This window comes from Nerophis lumbriciformis, linkage group LG33 (assembly GCF_033978685.3).
Source record: "Nerophis lumbriciformis linkage group LG33, RoL_Nlum_v2.1, whole genome shotgun sequence".
Lineage (NCBI taxonomy): Eukaryota > Metazoa > Chordata > Actinopteri > Syngnathiformes > Syngnathidae > Nerophis > Nerophis lumbriciformis.
In genome coordinates this window covers 12,207,097-12,225,235 of record NC_084580.2, presented here as the reverse complement: position 1 = coordinate 12,225,235, position 18,139 = coordinate 12,207,097, and the positions used below count along the sequence as shown (strand labels likewise).

At 39.3% G+C, this 18,139-nt stretch overlaps 1 protein-coding gene across 3 annotated transcripts in view; it reads right to left on the bottom strand.

The window, feature by feature from the left end:
* Positions 1–3,261: 3,261 nt before the first annotated feature.
* ptch1 (patched 1) overlaps positions 3,262–18,139 on the bottom strand; it is a 159,338-nt gene continuing 144,460 nt past the window's right edge. For 2 of the 3 annotated variants that reach the window (XM_061928961.1, XM_061928959.1), the window contains exons 21-24: positions 12,550–12,649; positions 10,851–11,201; positions 8,333–8,792; positions 3,262–3,995 (exon numbers count right to left, since the gene is read on the bottom strand). In XM_061928961.1, coding sequence (XP_061784945.1) covers positions 8,334–8,792; positions 10,851–11,201; positions 12,550–12,649 — 910 coding nt within the window. In that variant the 3' untranslated portion in view covers positions 3,262–3,995; position 8,333. Of the gene's footprint in view, positions 3,996–8,332; positions 8,793–10,850; positions 11,202–12,549; positions 12,650–12,927; positions 12,966–18,139 lie in introns of those variants that run through there. The other variant, XM_061928962.1, reaches the window with a different exon arrangement.

Genomic DNA, 18,139 nt, shown 5'->3' with positions numbered 1-18,139 from the left:
TTATCAAATAAATGTCCCTAAAAAATGCGACTTATACTCCAGTGCGACTTATATATGTTTTATTCCTTCTTTATTATGCATTTTCGGCCGGTGCGACTTATACTCCGGTGCGACTTATAGTCCGAAAAATACGATAGTACTATGAAGTGCTGGCACAGAACACAGTGAAGTTTGGTCCATTTCCTTGCAGATCTGCCCCATCCAATATGGCGGAGATGCTTACGCATCCTAGCAACAATGAGGCGTCTACACATTGACGTCTACAGGGGGGGTCCAGTTAGCACTAACATGTGGAGAATATGTCCGAGGGGCAGCTGGTTTTTATACTGTCGTCACACTAAAACTAAAAAAACACAAACAAAGATGGAGGACGGTATGGTCATGTAGCGTTTAGCCGTTAGCAGGCTATATTGGCTGGCTAGCTTATCGGTTGGCGAGAAGGAGGAACAAAACAAAAAAAAGAGCTACTGAGTTGAAATGAAGTCAAGTGCCACGTCGCGCCCACTTGTACAGTATGTCGTTAGCTTATCCGCTAGACGCAAAGTCCCCTATTTAGACCCTGTTCCAGAAGTTTCTGAGGCGGACGAAAACTTTAAGCCTGCTACGGTTAAAACAAAAACACAAACACATTGATATGACTCTGAGTGCACTAACAGGTTCCCAATGCAGAGGCAGTGACTTTAAAAACACGCTTTACAAAAAAAAAAAAAAAAAAAAGAGAAAAAGTCTTCATATTGTATCTGCTCGTCTTAAATAGCACGCATAGCGTGTCGAGTTAAAACAGTTATTGTTACAAAACTACCACAGGGTTGTGATAATGGTTCAACATGCATACCTGCACACCTTTTCATACACACACTAGTTAACAATGTCTCTCGTCGTTTTTAAATGAGCTTTAAGGTTGGTTTTGGATCCGTCTTCTAGGGATGAGCACACTGGTGGATTCCTTTAATTGTTTGTGGGGATAGAAGCAATTGAGTGCAGTACGAGCTGTGGCCAGTAGAGGCGCTGTTGATTCAAATTGAAATAAGCCTAAAAAGAACCGGCAGTACCATAAAGTGGTACACACACTGCAAAAACTGAAATCTAAGTAAGATTAAATGACTCAAATAAGGGTGATATTTGCTTATTTTCTGTCTGATAAGATAATTCTTCTCACTAAGTACATTTTACGTTAGAGTGTTTTACTTGTTTTAAGGGTTTTGGTCCTAAATGATCTCAGTAAGATATTACAGCTTGTTGCTGTAATGTTATGACCTATATTGAGTAAAACATGCTTGAAACTAGAATATCAACTGATGCAAAGCTGTGTCATAAACACTCACAAGTATAAAACTACCGTATTTTCGGACTATAAGTCGCAGTTTTTTCATAGTTTGGCCGGGGGTGCGACTTATACTCAGGAGCGACTTATGTGTGAAATTATTAACACATTACCGTAAAATATCAAATAATATTATTTAGCTCATTCACGTAAGAGACTAGACGTATAAGATTTCATGGGATTTAGCGATTAGGAGTGACAGATTGTTTGGTAAACGTATAGCATGTTCTATATGTTATAGTTATTTGAATGACTCTTACCATAATATGTTACGTTAACATACCAGGCACGTTCTCAGTTGGTTATTTATGCCTCATATAACGTACACTTATTCAGCCTGTTGATCACTATTCTTTATTTATTTTAAATTGCCTTTCAAATGTCTATTCTTGGTGTTGGGTTTTATCAAATACATTTCCCCAAAAAATGCGACTTATACCCCAGTGCGAATTATATATGTTTCTTTCCTTTTTTATTATGCATTTTCGGCCGGTGCGACTTATACTCCGGAGAGACTTATACTCCGAAAAATACGGTACTTTTTAAAAGTAATAATTTCTTACTTCAAGCATGAAAAAAAAAATCATGATGCCGAGCGCATATCATTATGTCAAGATAATGGCACTAGCATTTACTTAATTTAAGAATATTTTTCAACATATTGAGCAAAAAGGTCAAATTTTTTTTCCTACCAAGAAAAGTGCACTTGTTATTAGTGAGAATATACTTATTTTAAGGTATTTTTGGGTTCATTGAGGTTAGCTAATTTTACTTGTTTTGGCAAGTCTTGACAAGCCAAATTTTCTTGTTCTATTGGCAGATAATTTTGCTTGGTTCAAATAAAATACCCCTATTTTTTTTCTTGTTTTAGAACACTGACTTTTTGCAGTGCAGAAATGTCACCAAGGGATTTAATAAAAAAAACAATTATAATCTTAGAACTATACGCATGAAATATGCAGAAATTATCAGAATTTAAAAAAAAATGTATTTAAAATACAATTATTAAAAGTATTGTTTAACTGCCCTTTTGGAGCAAAAACAAACATGATTCTTGCACTTATCAAACTGGTGGTACGCAGGTGTTACGTACAGGTGTAAGTCAATTAGAATATTATGCAAAGGTTCGTTTATTCCCGCAATCAGATTTACAAGGTGAAACTAATACATGACATAGGCTTAAAATAAAGGATGTCCGATAATGGCTTTTTTGCCGATATCCGATATTGTCCAACTCTTAATTACCGATTCCGATATCAACCGATACCGATATATACAGTCGTGGAAATAACACATTATTGTGCCTAATTTTGTTGTGATGCCAACATGGCACTGCCATATTTATTATTGAAGTCACGAAGTGCATTATTTTTTTTTAACATGCCTCAAAACAGCAGCTTCGAATTTGGGACATGAGCATGAGGAGGTTGAGGTGGGCGGAGGGGGGGGGGGGGGGGGGGTAGCGGGAGGTGTATATTGTAGCGTCCCGGAAGAGTTAGTGCTGCAAGGGGTTCTGGGTATTTGTTCTGTTGTGTTTATGTTGTGTTACGGTGCGGATGTTCTCCCGAAATGTGTTTGTCATTCTTGTTTGGTGTGGGTTCACAGTGTGGCGCATATTTGTAACAGTGTTAAAGTAGTTTATGCGGCCACACTCAGTGTGACCTGTATGGCTATTGACCAAGTATGTCTTGCTTTCACTTGTGTGTGTGAAAAGCCGTAGATATTATGTGACTGGGCCGTCACGCAAAGGCAGTGCCTTTAAGGTTTATTGGCGCGCTGTATTTCTCCTTACGTCCGTGTACACAGCGGCGTTTTAAAAAGTCATACATTTTACTTTTTGAAACCGATACCGATAATTTCCGATATCACATTTTAAAGCATTTATCGGCCAATAATATCGGCAGTCCGATATTATCGGACAACTCTAATAAAAATTTTTTTTTTTAAACAATTATTAAAAAGTATTGTTTACTGCTCCGAGGGAGCAAAAACAAATACGGTACTTGCCTGGCAAATTCTATTTGACGTGTTACTTGGGTTAAAAATTAGAGGAAGTTGAGCTAAACTCGCACTATTCTGCTCTGGCACGGATTTAGGAGGTCAATAACACCATGAGCGTGAATATTTAAAAAAATTAAATACATTTTTCCCCCCAATAGTGCACATCCCTAGTACGTTGAAAGACATTGTGTTACTCTATACACACAAACACACTCACACCTTCCACTCCGTTATACATTTGCATAGTTCAAATTGTACGATGTTATCAACATATTGTGAGCAGTGACCTAATGAATCTTCCAAATTGGCATCGATTCAGAGGAGTGAACAGTAAGTAAACCTCTATCACACACGCACACACACACACACACACACACACACACACTCACACACACACACACACATACACACACATAGGCCATCAAATATGGCAGCCCCAGTCTGTTACTTTGTTTTCTTTTCCATATGTACATATGTATACAACTTTTTAAATATAGACAGACATATTTAGGACAAGCGACCATGGAGTTACAGTAACAATGAGCACCATGACGGGAACACTGGAGGCTGATGAGGACCAGAGGCGGACCGGGCTGGACCGAGCCATGCCAGGCTTAGCTTTACAGAGAAGAAAGTCCATCTTTGGCCATGACATGCGCACACAGCGTCACTGGAAGACAAACACTGTTGTTAGTTATGTTTTCAATGGTTGTATTTATGGCAATCTGTTATGCAAAACAAACTTTTATGATGGTCTAACAGTAACACCCCCTTCTTTATGGACATGATATCGCCTCATTCCCACCCCAAGCTAAGGATATAACAATAAACAGTATAATGACTAACAGCAGAACAACTGGTATTACACTTAAATGCAAACATGAATACAAGAGACATTAACATTTTTAAAGGGGAACATTATCACCAGACCTATGTAAGCGTCAATATATACTTTGATGTTGCAGAAAAAAAGACCATATATTTTTTTAACCGATTTCCGAACTCTAAATGGGTGAATTTTGGCGAATTAAACGTCACATCGGGAAGCAATCCGCCATTTTCTCAAACACCGAGTCAAATCAGCTCTGTTATTTTCCTTTTTTTCGACTGTTTTCCGTACCTTGGAGACATCATGCCTCGTCGGTGTGTTGTCGGAGGGTGTAACAACACGAACAGGGACGGATTCAAGTTGCACCAGTGGCCCAAAGATGCGAAAGTGGCAAGAAATTGGACGTTTGTTCTGCATACTTTACCGACGAAAGCTATGCTACGACAGAGATGGCAAGAATGTGTGGATATCCTGCGACACTCAAAGCAGATGCATTTCCAACGATAAAGTCAAAGAAATCTGCCGCCAGACCCCCATTGAATCTGCCGGAGTGTGTGAGCAATTCAGGGACAAAGGACCTCGGTAGCACGGCAAGCAATGGCGGCAGTTTGTTCCCGCAGACGAGCGAGCTAAACCCCCTGGATGTCTTGGCTCACACCGTCCCTTATGCCACCGAAGATGATCAAGAGAAGAATATCGACCCTAGCTTCCCTGGCCTGCTGACATTAACTCCAAAACTGGACAGATCAGCTTTCAGGAAAAGAGAGCGGATGAGGGTATGTCTACAGAATATATTAATTGATGAAAATTGGGCTGTCTGCACTCTCAAAGTGCATGTTGTTGCCAAATGTATTTCATATGCTGTAAACCTAGTTCAGAGTTGTTAGTTTCCTTTAATGCCAAACAAACACATACCAATCGTTGGTTAGAAGGCGATCGCCGAATTCGTCCTCGCTTTCTCCCGTGTCGCTGGCTGTCGTGTCGTTTTCGTCGGTTTGGCTTGCATACGGTTCAAACCGATATGGCTCAATAGCTTCGGTTTCTTCTTCAATTTCGTTTTCGCTACCTGCCTCCACACTACAACCATCCGTTTCAATACATGCGTAATCTGTTGAATCGCTTAAGCCGCTGAAATCCGAGTCTGAATCCGAGCTAATGTCGCTATAGCTTGCTGTTCTATGCGCCATGTTTGTTTGAGTTGGCATCACTGTGTGACGTCACAGGAAAATGGACGGGTGTATATAACGATGGTTAAAATCAGGCACTTTGAAGCTTTTTTTAGGGATATTGCGTGATGGGTAAAATTTAGAAAAAAACTTCGAATAATAAAATAAGCCACTGGGAACTGATTTTTTATGGTTTTAACCCTTCTGAAATTGTGATAATGTTCCCCTTTAAGAAACAACATACCCAAATCTAAACTTGTATAAAACATTGCTGTCTGAGCAACTAAAATATCTATTAGTGAACAATGAACCTACAGGCTGCACTAAACCCAGATTCCAATCTAACAAAGGTCTTGACTCATTCTCTTTTTATGCCACATCAATATGGAATGCACTCCCAACAGGTATAAAAGAAAGGGCATCTCTATCCCCCTTCAAAACCACACTAAAAGAACACCTCCAGGCAACTTCAACCCTAAACTAACACCCTCCCTTCCACATCCTACCTCCCCGGATTGTAAATAACCAAATGTAAATAATCAAATGTACCGGTAGATACATATTCTTATGCTTTCTAATCTCTCTCTCTCTCTCTATGTCCACTACTTGCTGTACATATCCTACCAAGTCAGTCCTACACTGTTCCAATGTCCATTTCTCTGATGATGCAATTGTTGATGACTGAAGTGTTGATATCCACCAAACCTAACCCCCCCCTCCACATCCCACACCCCGGATTGTAAATAATGTAAATAATTCAATGTATATACTCTGATGATTATCTTGTGTGATGACTGTATTATGCTGATAGTATACAGTATATCTGTATCATGAATCAATAAGTGGACCCCGACTTAAACAAGTTGAAAAACGTATTCGGGTGTTACCATTTAGTGGTCGATTGTACGGAATATGTATTGCACTGTGCAATCTACTAATAAAAGTGTCAATCAATCAATCAAAAACTCTCCGAGACAGAGAGATCAATCCATATGCCGAGGAATAATAACGGTAAGTGAAATTACGTGACGTCACAAAGTGAAAGCGAAAACAAAACAAAAGAAGATAAACATATTTAAACACTCAAATTAAAATAGTACCGTATTTTTCGGACTATAAGTCGCAGTTTTTTTTATAGTTTGGCCGGGAGTGCGACTTATACTCAGGAGTAACTTATGTGTGAAATTATTAAGACATTACCGTAATATATCAAATAATATTATTTAGCTCATTCACGTAAGAGACTAGACGTATAAGATTTCATGGGATTTAGCGATTAGGAGTGACAGATTGTTTGGTAAACGTATAGCATGTTCTATATGTTATAGTTATTTGAATGACTCTTACCATAATATGTTACGTTAACATACCAGGCACGTTCTCAGTTGGTTATTTATGCCTCATATAACGTACACTTATTCAGCCTGTTGTTCACTATTCTTTATTTATTTTAAATAGCCTTTCAAATGTCTATTCTTGGTGTTGGGTTTTATCGAATAAATTTCCCCCAAAAATGCGACTTATACTCCGGTGCGACTTATATATGTTTTTTTATATTTTATATTATGCATTTTCGGCCGGTGCGACTTATACTCCGGTGCGACTTATATTCCGAAAAATACGGTATGTGTTTGAAAAAGCCAGAACAATATTTATTGTATTAATGTATTGTTCTGCCAAGAAAGTGTAGTGTGTTGTGCCTATATATTATTTTATTTTATTTTTAAATAAACTTGGTTAAACATTTCAATGTGTGTGTAAGTACTTTTTGAGCACATTTAACAATACCGTGACAATACTGATAATGATTATGGTCACAATGCCCGTGATATGAAATTGAAATATGGTTATATCCGTAGTATGCGCCGAATGTAGAAAAGCTCTGAAAAAAGGCTTCACTATGCATCTTAAAATAAAACATGGCTCTCTGTCAACAATGTGTCACTCGGCTAGAGACATTAGTTGGATATTTTTTGTTTTTCTTCAGCAAATAGGCTAACTTAATATTAGAGATGTCCGAGAATGGCCGATATCCGATATTCTGATATTGTATATTGTAGCGTCTTGGAAGAGTTAGTGCTGCAAAGGGTTCTGGGTATTTGTTCTGTTGTGTTTATGTTGTGTTACGGTGCGGACGTTCTCCCGATATGTGTTTGTCATTCTTGTTTGGTGTGGGTTCACAGTGTGGCGCATATTTGTAACAGTGTTAAAGTTGTTTATACGGCCACCCTCACTGTGACCTGTATGGCTGTTGACCAAGTATGCTTGCATTCACTTGTGTGTGTGAAAAGCCGTAGATATTATGTGATTGGGCCGACACGCAAAGGCAGTGCCTTTAAGGCACGCCCCCAATATTGTTGTCTGGGTGGAAATCGGGAGAAATTCGGGAGAATGTTTGCCCCGGGAGATTTTCAGGAGGTGCACTGAAATTCGGGAGTCTTTCGGGAGGGTTGGCAAGTATGACTGGGAGACGCAACTGCTCTGTACTTCCCCCTACGTCCGTGTACCACTCTGTACAGTGGCGTTTTAAAAAGTCATACATTTTACTTTTTGAAACAGATAATTTCCGATATTACATTTTAAAGCATTAATTGGCCGATAATATCGGACCGCCGATATTATCGGACATCTGTATCAGTATGATGATGTTTTAAATGCTATGCTAGTTGCTAAAATGTGTGTCCTACTGTCCCACTCCTTAATGTTACGTTGTTGTATGTGGTATTTGATTTATGGCATCTATTATTTTGAGACAAGTGCAGAATTACAGTGTATATGTAAAAAGTAGATAAAAGTACACAATAGCGGGCGGGCTCATTAACATTACCATTAAAGCTAGAGACACAAAATGACGTGTTCCCAGAAAGGCTTACTAAAAGAACTCTCTAAAAAGGTCTAATTCCAGCATCAAGGCTATAATTTGTAACAATGCACTTCCAACACACGTGTGGCACCTCTAAGACAAATGAAAAATATTATTACATGGGACCTTTTGATAATCAAAGGTTGTACCTCAGCTGGCCCGCCTCCCTCTGTTGCTTTCAGTTTCCTCAAACTCCAGATCCTGGAGCTCCATGGCCTCCACCTCCGTTTCACCTGTGCGGGGGTCCACAGGCACATGGGGGTCCTGAAAGGAGGGCTCCTCCTCCTGGCAGTAACTGTCCGTTGCAGTGTAACCCGGGTAAGAGGAGCCGGCGGGGGGGTGGACGGCGACGGTGACGGAGGCTGACGCCGTCACCGTGGTGATGGGCTGGCCGTAAGGGTTGGGGTGGTGGTGAGTGGAGGGGCGCCCCCGATGGCCCGCAGAATGTTCTCTGTGGCTGTGAGCGCGGCCTCCGGCATCAGTGGAGGATTCAAAAGCGTCCGTGCGTGGGCGGGGTGGGGGTTGGGCATGCCGGGACGGCTGGCCCTTGGGGTCCCTGTTACGTTGAGTGGTGCTGGGTGGTGGCCCCGCATTACAACCCTGAGAACCCTGAGAGGGAAACAATTAAGTGATGTTTAGTATTCTAATAATAAATCAAATATAAAAAAATACTTAAATAATAACAATAATAGCAAATAAAAGTAAGATCATGCATTGTATTGATTGAGAATCATATTATCATATCAGAGTGATGAGGCATAAAATCCTTCTCCTTTTCGTACACACAAAATAGTTGTTTTTTTTGTTTGTTTTCATATTACTATTGTTTTTTTTAAAAATACAAGCAGGCTTTATTGTTTTATTTTTTTTCTTTGAATTGAGCAGATGACAAATATTTTTTATGTATTAATAAAAAAAAAAATTAAAAAAAGAGTAATACCAATAATGAAAACAAATCTCTATTATTAAAAAAAGATCAGCAAAAAGTAGGGATGTCCGATAATATCGGACTGCCGATATTATCGGCCGATAAATGCTTTAAAATGTAATATCGGAAATTATCAGTATCGGTTTCAAAATTATCGGTATCGATTTCAAAAAGTAAAATTTACGACTTTTTAAAACACCGCTGTGTACACGAACGTAGGGAGAAGTACAGAGCGCCAATAAACCTTAAAGGCACTTCCTTTGCGTGCCGGCCCAATCACAAAATATCTACGGCTTTTCACACACAAAAGTGAACGCAAGGCATACTTGGTCAATAGCCATACAGGTCACACTGAGGGTGGCCGTATAAACAACTTTAACACTGTTACAAATATGCGCCACACTGTGAACCCACACCAAAAAAGAATGACAAACACATTTCGGGAGAACATCCGCAACCCACCCCCCCCGCCCACCTCAACCTCCTGAGAGAGCATGTCCCAAATTCCAAGCTGCTGTTTTGAGGCATGTTAAAAAAAATAATGCACTTTGTTGTCATGTCTGTATTATCATGTTTTGTTTTAAGTCATGTTTTGTTTAGTTTCTGTCTTTTCACTCCCTTGTCTGGTCACCATAGCAACCATTAGTTTTCACCTGTCACGTCACGCACCTGTTTCACGTTTTGAGTCACGCACCTGCTTTCACTAATCATGTCCATAGTATTTAAGTTCATTCATTTTCTGTTGTTCGGCCTGACGACCTCACCCAATATATGCTTCTGCACACCCTTATGATCCTTGCTGCTCTTTTTTCATGCCGGTTCCATGCCAAGTAAGTTTTTGTTTATCAAGCCACAGTTTATGTTTTGTTTAATTGTTCATAGTTTCCGCCACTGTGCACGCTTTGGTTTGATCCTTTTTTGTAGTTCTAGTGTTTCAATAAATCATGTACCTTCATTCCCGTCTCGCCCATGCCAACTTTCCCTTGCATCCCGGAAAAGCAAACTCCCAAGATCAAGTCGTGACATTTGTGACTTCAATAATAAATATGGCAATGCCATGTTGGCATTTTTTTCCATAACTTGAGTTGATATATTTTGGAAAACCTTGTTACATTGTTTAATGTATCCAGCGGGGCATCACAACAAAATTAGGCATAATAATGTGTTAATTCTACGACTGTATATATCGGTATCGGTTGATATCGGAATCGGTAATTAAGAGTTGGACAATATCGGAATATCGGCAAAAAAGCCATTATCGGACAACTCTAGTAAAAAGTGTAGCTTATGCATGTTTCTTCATTAAAAATGAATAATCATAATTTTTTGTAATTATTAATCATGATATGTGCCATGTATTTCCTTGGTTTACAGATTGATCACAGGAAGTGAACAAATGTTTTAGCAATGGCTATGCAATGGTAGAGGGGTGGGATTAAATAAACCCTGCTTCTTCCTACTCCTTTTCGGACGTGTTGTGATGAGAAACTGTAAACATGCATGTTTAAAAAAAACAAATACCAAATAACTATAGGGAATATTAACATTTCATCAATAGATTTAAAATAGGATATTAGTTTGATGTGGCAGAATATCAAGGAAAGTGACACTTCAAGCCTTATTGTCATTGCAATTCAATTATTTCAAGACAAGATTAATTGACAATAAGAATCATTCTTAACAGATGAATGAATTGATCATTTTTATTGTGCTAAAAAGAGTGACAAAAGTCTTCTTACCGAGGACATCCTAAAGGCTGCAGGCTCGGGCCGCCTGGCTGAGCGCCTGTGTCCTGATCCTGCCCTCCTTTCCTCCTCTGTCCTGCCTATTCTGCTCCTGCTGGTGTGGAGGCGGTACTGCTGCTGCTCCACTCCCGCTTGTCCTCTATGAGAGGGCGTGTTGTAGCTCTGCAGCTCCTGGCTGACGCCCGACGCGCTGCTGTTGGAGCTGTACTCGGAATCTGAGGAGTCCGAGGCGGCGCCTGAGGTGATCGAGGCAGACGCCGTGGGCTGAGGTCGGACCGAGAAGTGGACCACGTGGGAGGGGGCGTCGGGGGTGGGTAACCTGCAGCGTCCATCCACTGGAGACACCTGGGATATAAATGAAAGCAGAGGAAAGGGCACTTAAATTATAAGAGCATACCATGCATTCTTCATGACACTCCAAATTTGTAGTGCCACCTATGGTCTATTATTTATCTTTTTTCATATGTTAGGTGCACCGCATTAAAGGAGTTAAATAATTATTATTTTTTTCTAAATTGAAATCACTTCCTTGGGGTCTACATAACATGTAATGGTGGTTCTTTGGTCAAAATGTTGCATAGATTATGTTTTACAGATCATCTTCAAGCTGCATTCTGACAGCCGCTTCAGGATGCTCCGTTTTGTGGGCGATCTTATTTACGTGGCTCACCTTCGGCAGCGTCTTCTCCCCGTCATCTTTGTTGTAGCGGTGTAGCGTGCAAGGATGGGAGTGGAAGAAGTGTCAAAAGATGGAGCTAACTGTTTTAATGACATTCAGACTTTACTTCAATCAATAACGGAGCAGCATCTCCTCATCCGGAAACAACCACACCGGAAATGTGTCCCGTGAAAAACCGTCCGACCGGAACTCTCTAATAACTAAAGTTCCTTGGGTGAATAATGTGAACTCACTACACCGGTATGTTTTAGCGCTTTCATGGCGAGTTTACTGACAGATATAAGTAAAAACGTTACACTACCTTATATTAGAAATGGCAACAGCAGAGAATGAATGTCCAATAAGAAGATAGAGAAAAAGAAGAAGATTATCGACTATGCAATTTTTCAGGATTTATGCCGATCCAAAATACACATTAGCAGGTACCAGAAGGTAAGAAACGTTGCTTTTGCAAATTATTACGAAACAAAACGCCAGATAATATGTCAAAATTCTAAAGCTTAGTGATATATCAGATACATCAGATTGTAGGTGTTTTTTGTTGTTGTCTTTTACCATTCGCGTTCATATTTCGCTGTGTTTGTTGCATTATTGTTGCGTTTCGCTTGATTGTAAAATATCTCGATGGAGAGGGTTGTGGCGTTCATACGTTGTCAATATTCAGTGTTTTATCGGTCATAGTTAATATTGTAAATCCCAAATTCTTTATTTTCATGTACATTCTGGGTGTCTCATTCAGTAAAAAAATTTTAAATTCCATTCCGTTTTTTAGGGCGGTCTGTAATAAAAAAATTTAGCATTCAATGAGACATTAATGTGAGGTTGTGTATTAGTGTTCCTAAAAATAGATATAACAGCCCCCAGAAACATTTTTTTCTCTAAATTTGCCCTTGTTTTTATTTGTGCACGAAGACACATCCACTTATAGTGCACACAATTTTATAGTTTGCACACGCTGGGGTGGTATGTTGAATCTTAGTAAATCAGGCCCTTAATCATTAGGCAAATGTTTACCTCAGGATAGGGCCCAAAGTAGGACAGCAACACTGGAAGAAGGACCAATCCGTTCAGGACCCCTAGCACTGTTAGGATGGCCAATACTGCAAAGAAATACCTGCAAACACAAACATTATATGAGTGTACTGTAATAAATCTGAACAGTTGCATGCAAACACCTTTGAGCAACATGCCGCTTAGTCTTAAACAAGTGAAAAAAATGGAAATGGAACGATTCAGACAGAAAATACCTGCGCAAACCACAGACATTTGGAGGCACAAGCTAAATCAAATAATACACTCAACCACTCCCCACATTTCAACATGAAGCCCCCACCACACACACACACACACACACATAGACAGGCAGACATGCACCGCAAAAGAGAAATGTACCTTGTGTGTGTCTAAGTCCAGGCTAAAAGAGAGTTAGTCTTAAAGACGCCACAGAGAGAAGAAAAGAGGAAGCATAATTAGCCAGTGCTGGTTAATTCAATAGTGACTTGGGAGGGGAGGGGATGATTGGGGATAAGGGTACCCGTTCTTTGGTGTGTGTGTGTGGTGTATAAGCAAAACATGGAGAAAACAAAGCAGTGAGGAATGTGAAGGGGGTAAAAAAGGGGAGGGGCGAGGGGCAGTTGAGAGGATAGGGGCCTCCGTCTTCTCTGTTTGAAGAGCATAAGGAATAGAGTGAAGGGTATAGAATTTTGAAGCGAGAACAATCTAGAGGGGGACAAAGCGAGTGAGTGCCCCCACCTCCGCTTTTACAGCCACCTTGTCTTTTATTTCCTTCCCTCGCTTTTCTCTCCCTTCTTTCCTGAGCTAAGCCCCTGTGAACTTCCCGAGCCACTCCACACAATCCCCCTCGGTCTAATTAAATGGCCAATGTATCAGGTAAGAGACGCACACTCCCCTCTCTATCTAGGGCACACTTGGGACATAAAACAGCCAGTTAGGTAAAACAATACAAACAACAATCATAGAAATATGAATGGATTCATCAACTTCAGACACAATTTTATAAACGTGTTGTAAAAACAAAACAAAGAAAAAAGGCTTCACCACACGTCTTAAAATACATTTGGGAGCTCTGCCAACTATTTGTCAGTCAGCCAGTCATGGGACCTGTATATTTATCTTCAGCGAAAAGTGTAAACTAGCATGATGTTGCTGTTAAAAGTGTAATGTTAGCATGTAGCTCACATCGCTATGCTAGTGTTGCTAATATTTGTGTCCTAATTGGCTTGAAAGTAGGGCTGGGCGATATATCGAGTTTGTAAGATATTTCGATTAGAGATGTCCGATAATGGCTTTTTTGCCGATATCCGATATTCCGATATTGTCCAACTCTTAATTACCGAATCCCATATCAACCGATACCGATATATACAGTCGTGGAATTAACACATTATTATGCCTAATTTTGTTGTGATGCCCCGCTAGATGCATTAAACAATGTAACAAGGTTTTCCAAAACAAATCAACTCAAGTTATGGAAAAAAATGCCAACATGGCACTGCCATGTTTATTATTGAAGTCACAAAGTGCATTATTTTTTTTAACATGCCTCAAAACAGCAGCTTGAAATTTGGGACATGCTCTTCCTGAGAGAGCATGAGGAGGTTGAGGTGGGCGGGGTTGGGGGGGGGATGGGGTTGAGGTAGCGGGGGGTGTATATTGTAGCGTCCCGGAAAAGTTAGTGCTGCAAGGGGTTCTGGGTATTTGTTCTGTTGTGTTTATGTTGTGTTACGGTGCGGATGTTCTCCCAAAATGTGTTTGTCATTCTTGTTTGGTGTGGGTTCACAGTGTGGCGCATATTTGTAACAGTGTTAAAGTTGTTTATACGGCCACCCTCAGTGTGACCTGTATGGCTGTTGACCAAGTATGCATTGCATTCACTTGTATGTGTGAAAAGCCGTAGATATTATGTGATTGGGCCGGCACGCAAAGGCAGTGACTTTAAGGTTTATTGGCGCTCTGTACTTCTCCCTACGTCCGTGTACACAGTGGCGTTTTAAAAAGTCATACATTTTACTTTTTGAAAGAGATACCGATCATTTTGAAACCGATACCGATAATTTCCGATATTACATTTTAAAGCATTTAATATTATCGGACATCTCTAATATCGATATATTTTTAAACAAGATATGAATTGAGAAAATATCGTAATATCGATATTATTTATTTCACGTTAAAATGACCAAACGCCGCTAATTTGTTGTGTTCCTTGTTCTCCCCCGCTCCCCCTCCATGGGCTACTAAACCCCTCCCCTTCCTCCTTCCAAAACGTGTTTGCACGTATAAGAACATCCATGATTGGTTGGTTGTTTACTATGATGAGTCACGATCGGTTAGGGACAGGCCAATCAGAGGCAAGATAGGGCGGATCATCGAACCAGGAAGGGAAATCACAAAGTGCCTGCCTGTAAAATGTATTTTTTTTAAAATCTGAGTTTGATACATTTTGTATTGTTTGCATAGCTACCGGTATGTTATTTATTTTACATAGAAATAATTTTTTCCAATTTATTTATGTTATGTAATTCTGTGCTACTTAAACAGTTTATTTTCTGTGCTGTTAATACCCATCTTGACTAACTGGGTTAATTAAAGTGCCACTGACTGTCTACAGTTCAATTTCACTGAATATCGCTCAAAAATGAATATCTTTATATGTATACTTTCACCGAAAAATATATCGAGATATATATTGAATATCGAGTTTAAGTAAAAATATATCGAGGTATATTTTTTCGTCCACATCGCCCAGCACTACTTGAAAGTGTGATGTAATAATTGCAATGCATTGTGGGTCTTGCTGGCCTCTGAATAGCTTACATACATGGCTGAATGCAAGACTGTGAAGAACTTTTGTTCTTTAAGAAGTTCTAAAAATGGCGCAAACGTGCGGCATCGTTAACTGCCACAATCGTTGTCATGATCGCTTCAGTAAAAAAAACAACGATTTGGTGAGATTTTTGTCATTCCCATTATGAAAGCAAAGCCAAGGAACTTGGGCTAGTGAGCTAATAAAGAGACAGCGAATAGCTTTTTGGTATTTTCACACTGGTAACATTGAATCAAAACATGTAGCATTTAGTAGGCTGTCAGCGTTAGCCAGACAAACAACGTATAGTATTTTGGACAAACGCATGTTATCGGTTTACTTTTAGTCTTGGCTAAGCACAAAAATGAATGAGTATTATTTTCAGAGACGTAGCGCTGTGAACAAAGTATTTAAAACGGACTTAAAAGTTTGTGGAACGCTCTCCCTGACCACCTGAGTGCACTACAGACTGTGGATGCTTTTAAAAAAGCGCTTAAAACCCCTTCTTTTTAAAAAAAGCCTTTTTTTTTTTTTTTTAGATATATGCGTGCTCGTTCTAGTTTTTATTTATTTTTATTATGTATATATATATATATTTTTTTTAATACACTGTGGCACTTTGAGGTTGTTTGCTCAATGGAAAGTGCTTTTTACAAATAAAATCTATTACAAAACTTATGCTGTTTTCCAAACATAGGAAGGTGGCTCAAACTCCCCCGGTAGTGTCCACTCTTGAAGGGAATATCATAGAAGTGGTGCATGAATATAAATACCTTGGTGTTTTAATTGATGACTCTCTCACTTTTAAACCTTTTATTGATAAACTGGTGAAGAAACTAAAACTTAAATTGGGTTTTTTCTTCCGTAATAAGAGATGATTTTCTTTTGGTGTAATAAAGCACCTTGTCTCTGCCACTTTTTTATCTGTGCTAGATTATGGTGATATTTTGTATATGAATGCTACTCGTTCCTGTCTTCAGATGGTGGCCTGTGTTTACCATGCTTCTTTGAGGTTCATCACAAACGGTAGAGCCATGACTCACCACTGTGACTTGTACTCTCGGGTGGGATGGCCTTCTCTGACAGTGTCATTGGTACACTTTTATTTACAACGCTCTTCTGGGACTATTGCCCGATTACATTTGTACATTTTGAATTCTCAGAGAAGTACCAACTCTTATGCTCTGAGATCTGTTGCTCTCTGTTCGTTTTGCTCGCACTGAGCTGGGGAAAAAGCTTTTGTCTATGCAGCTCCTTGTGCTTGGAATATGTTATAAAGAGACTGGAAGCTGACTGATTTTTTAATCCTCAAATGCTCTTAAATCTAAACTGAGAGAATTTGAAGCAGCCCCAGTTATCTGTAACTGTTTTACTTGATGTCCATCCTGTCATTTTAATGTGTAATGTAATTGTAAGTGTAACTTTGCTGCCTCTTGGCCAGGACCCCCTTAAAAAATATTTTTTAATCTCAATGGGATTTTTTCCTAGTTAAATAAAAGGTATGTTTTTTGTTTTTCTAAGTAATAATGAACTTGTTTTTTTCAGGGAAACTTGCTTATGAAATAAGAGATAAAAGCTGTAGATTACGCACAATTTGAACGGAGGACATTGAGCCTTAACAGACATTACATTCTGAAATTCTTCACTGGTAAAAAAAAATTGACTCCGTTGACGAAATATAGACAAGTTTGGCCTCAACAATGGCGACAGCTTCCTCAAATCTCTTGTCTATTGGACGTGTTCACATGGATCAATTCCACCAATTTTACTTACTGCTGTGATGTGTTCACTGACCACATGTACATGACTACGGACTACTTTTACATTTGAACTGATACCTTACCAATTCATGGTACCCGGGAATCCATACCGGTGCTCGACAGTATACATTTTCGTTACTTTTATGTATGTTAAAAATGTTAATTGTTTGCTAATAAAATACAAATTTAATAACTAGCTGATTAGGATAACTGTGATGTCCAGTTGTTTTTTCATAGCCTCATTTGCAAGTATTATATGGTTTGCATAGTTGCATGCGGTTGCAATTCCAAGACGTTAGATGGCAGTAATGTATAGGCTATGGTGTGTTGTCTAGCTAGGAAGTAGTCTTTGCCATGTGGCTGAATGTCTGTCTAGACTTACTGTTGCACCCTACAAAGTGTTTATACTCTAAGTATTGTACAGTACCTATTACATACTTTGTTTGATTTTAATGTGCATCTAGTTGTAGTTTTCGTTACCAAATTTGGAGGTGTTGAAATCGCCTTATAAAATTGCTATTGCTGATCAGTAGTATGTCTATGGAAAATCCAAAGTTATGTAGCATCAATGTAGAACATTTTGGGAAAGTGGAACCGTACTTTACGTTTCAGTGTTTTCTATCAGGCATACCGTATTTTTCGGACTATAAGTCGCAGTTTTTTTCATAATTTGGCCGGGTGTGCGACTTGTACTCAGGAGCGACTTATGTATGAAATTATTGACACATTACCGTAAAATATCAAATAATATTATTTAGCTCATTCACGTAAGAGACTAGACCAGTGGTTCTTAACCTGGGTTCGATCGAACCCTAGGGGTTCGGTGAGTCAGCCTCAGGGGTTCGGCAGAGGTCAAAACACACCTGACTCATCGTGTAAATAAAAACTACTCCCTATCGGCGTATTACGGATACGGCAACAGCAGAAGTCACACTGATTTGCAGGTGTGTAATTTGTTGTGAGTTTATGCACTGTGTTGGTTTTGTTCTTTGAACAAGGTGATGTTCATGCATGGTTC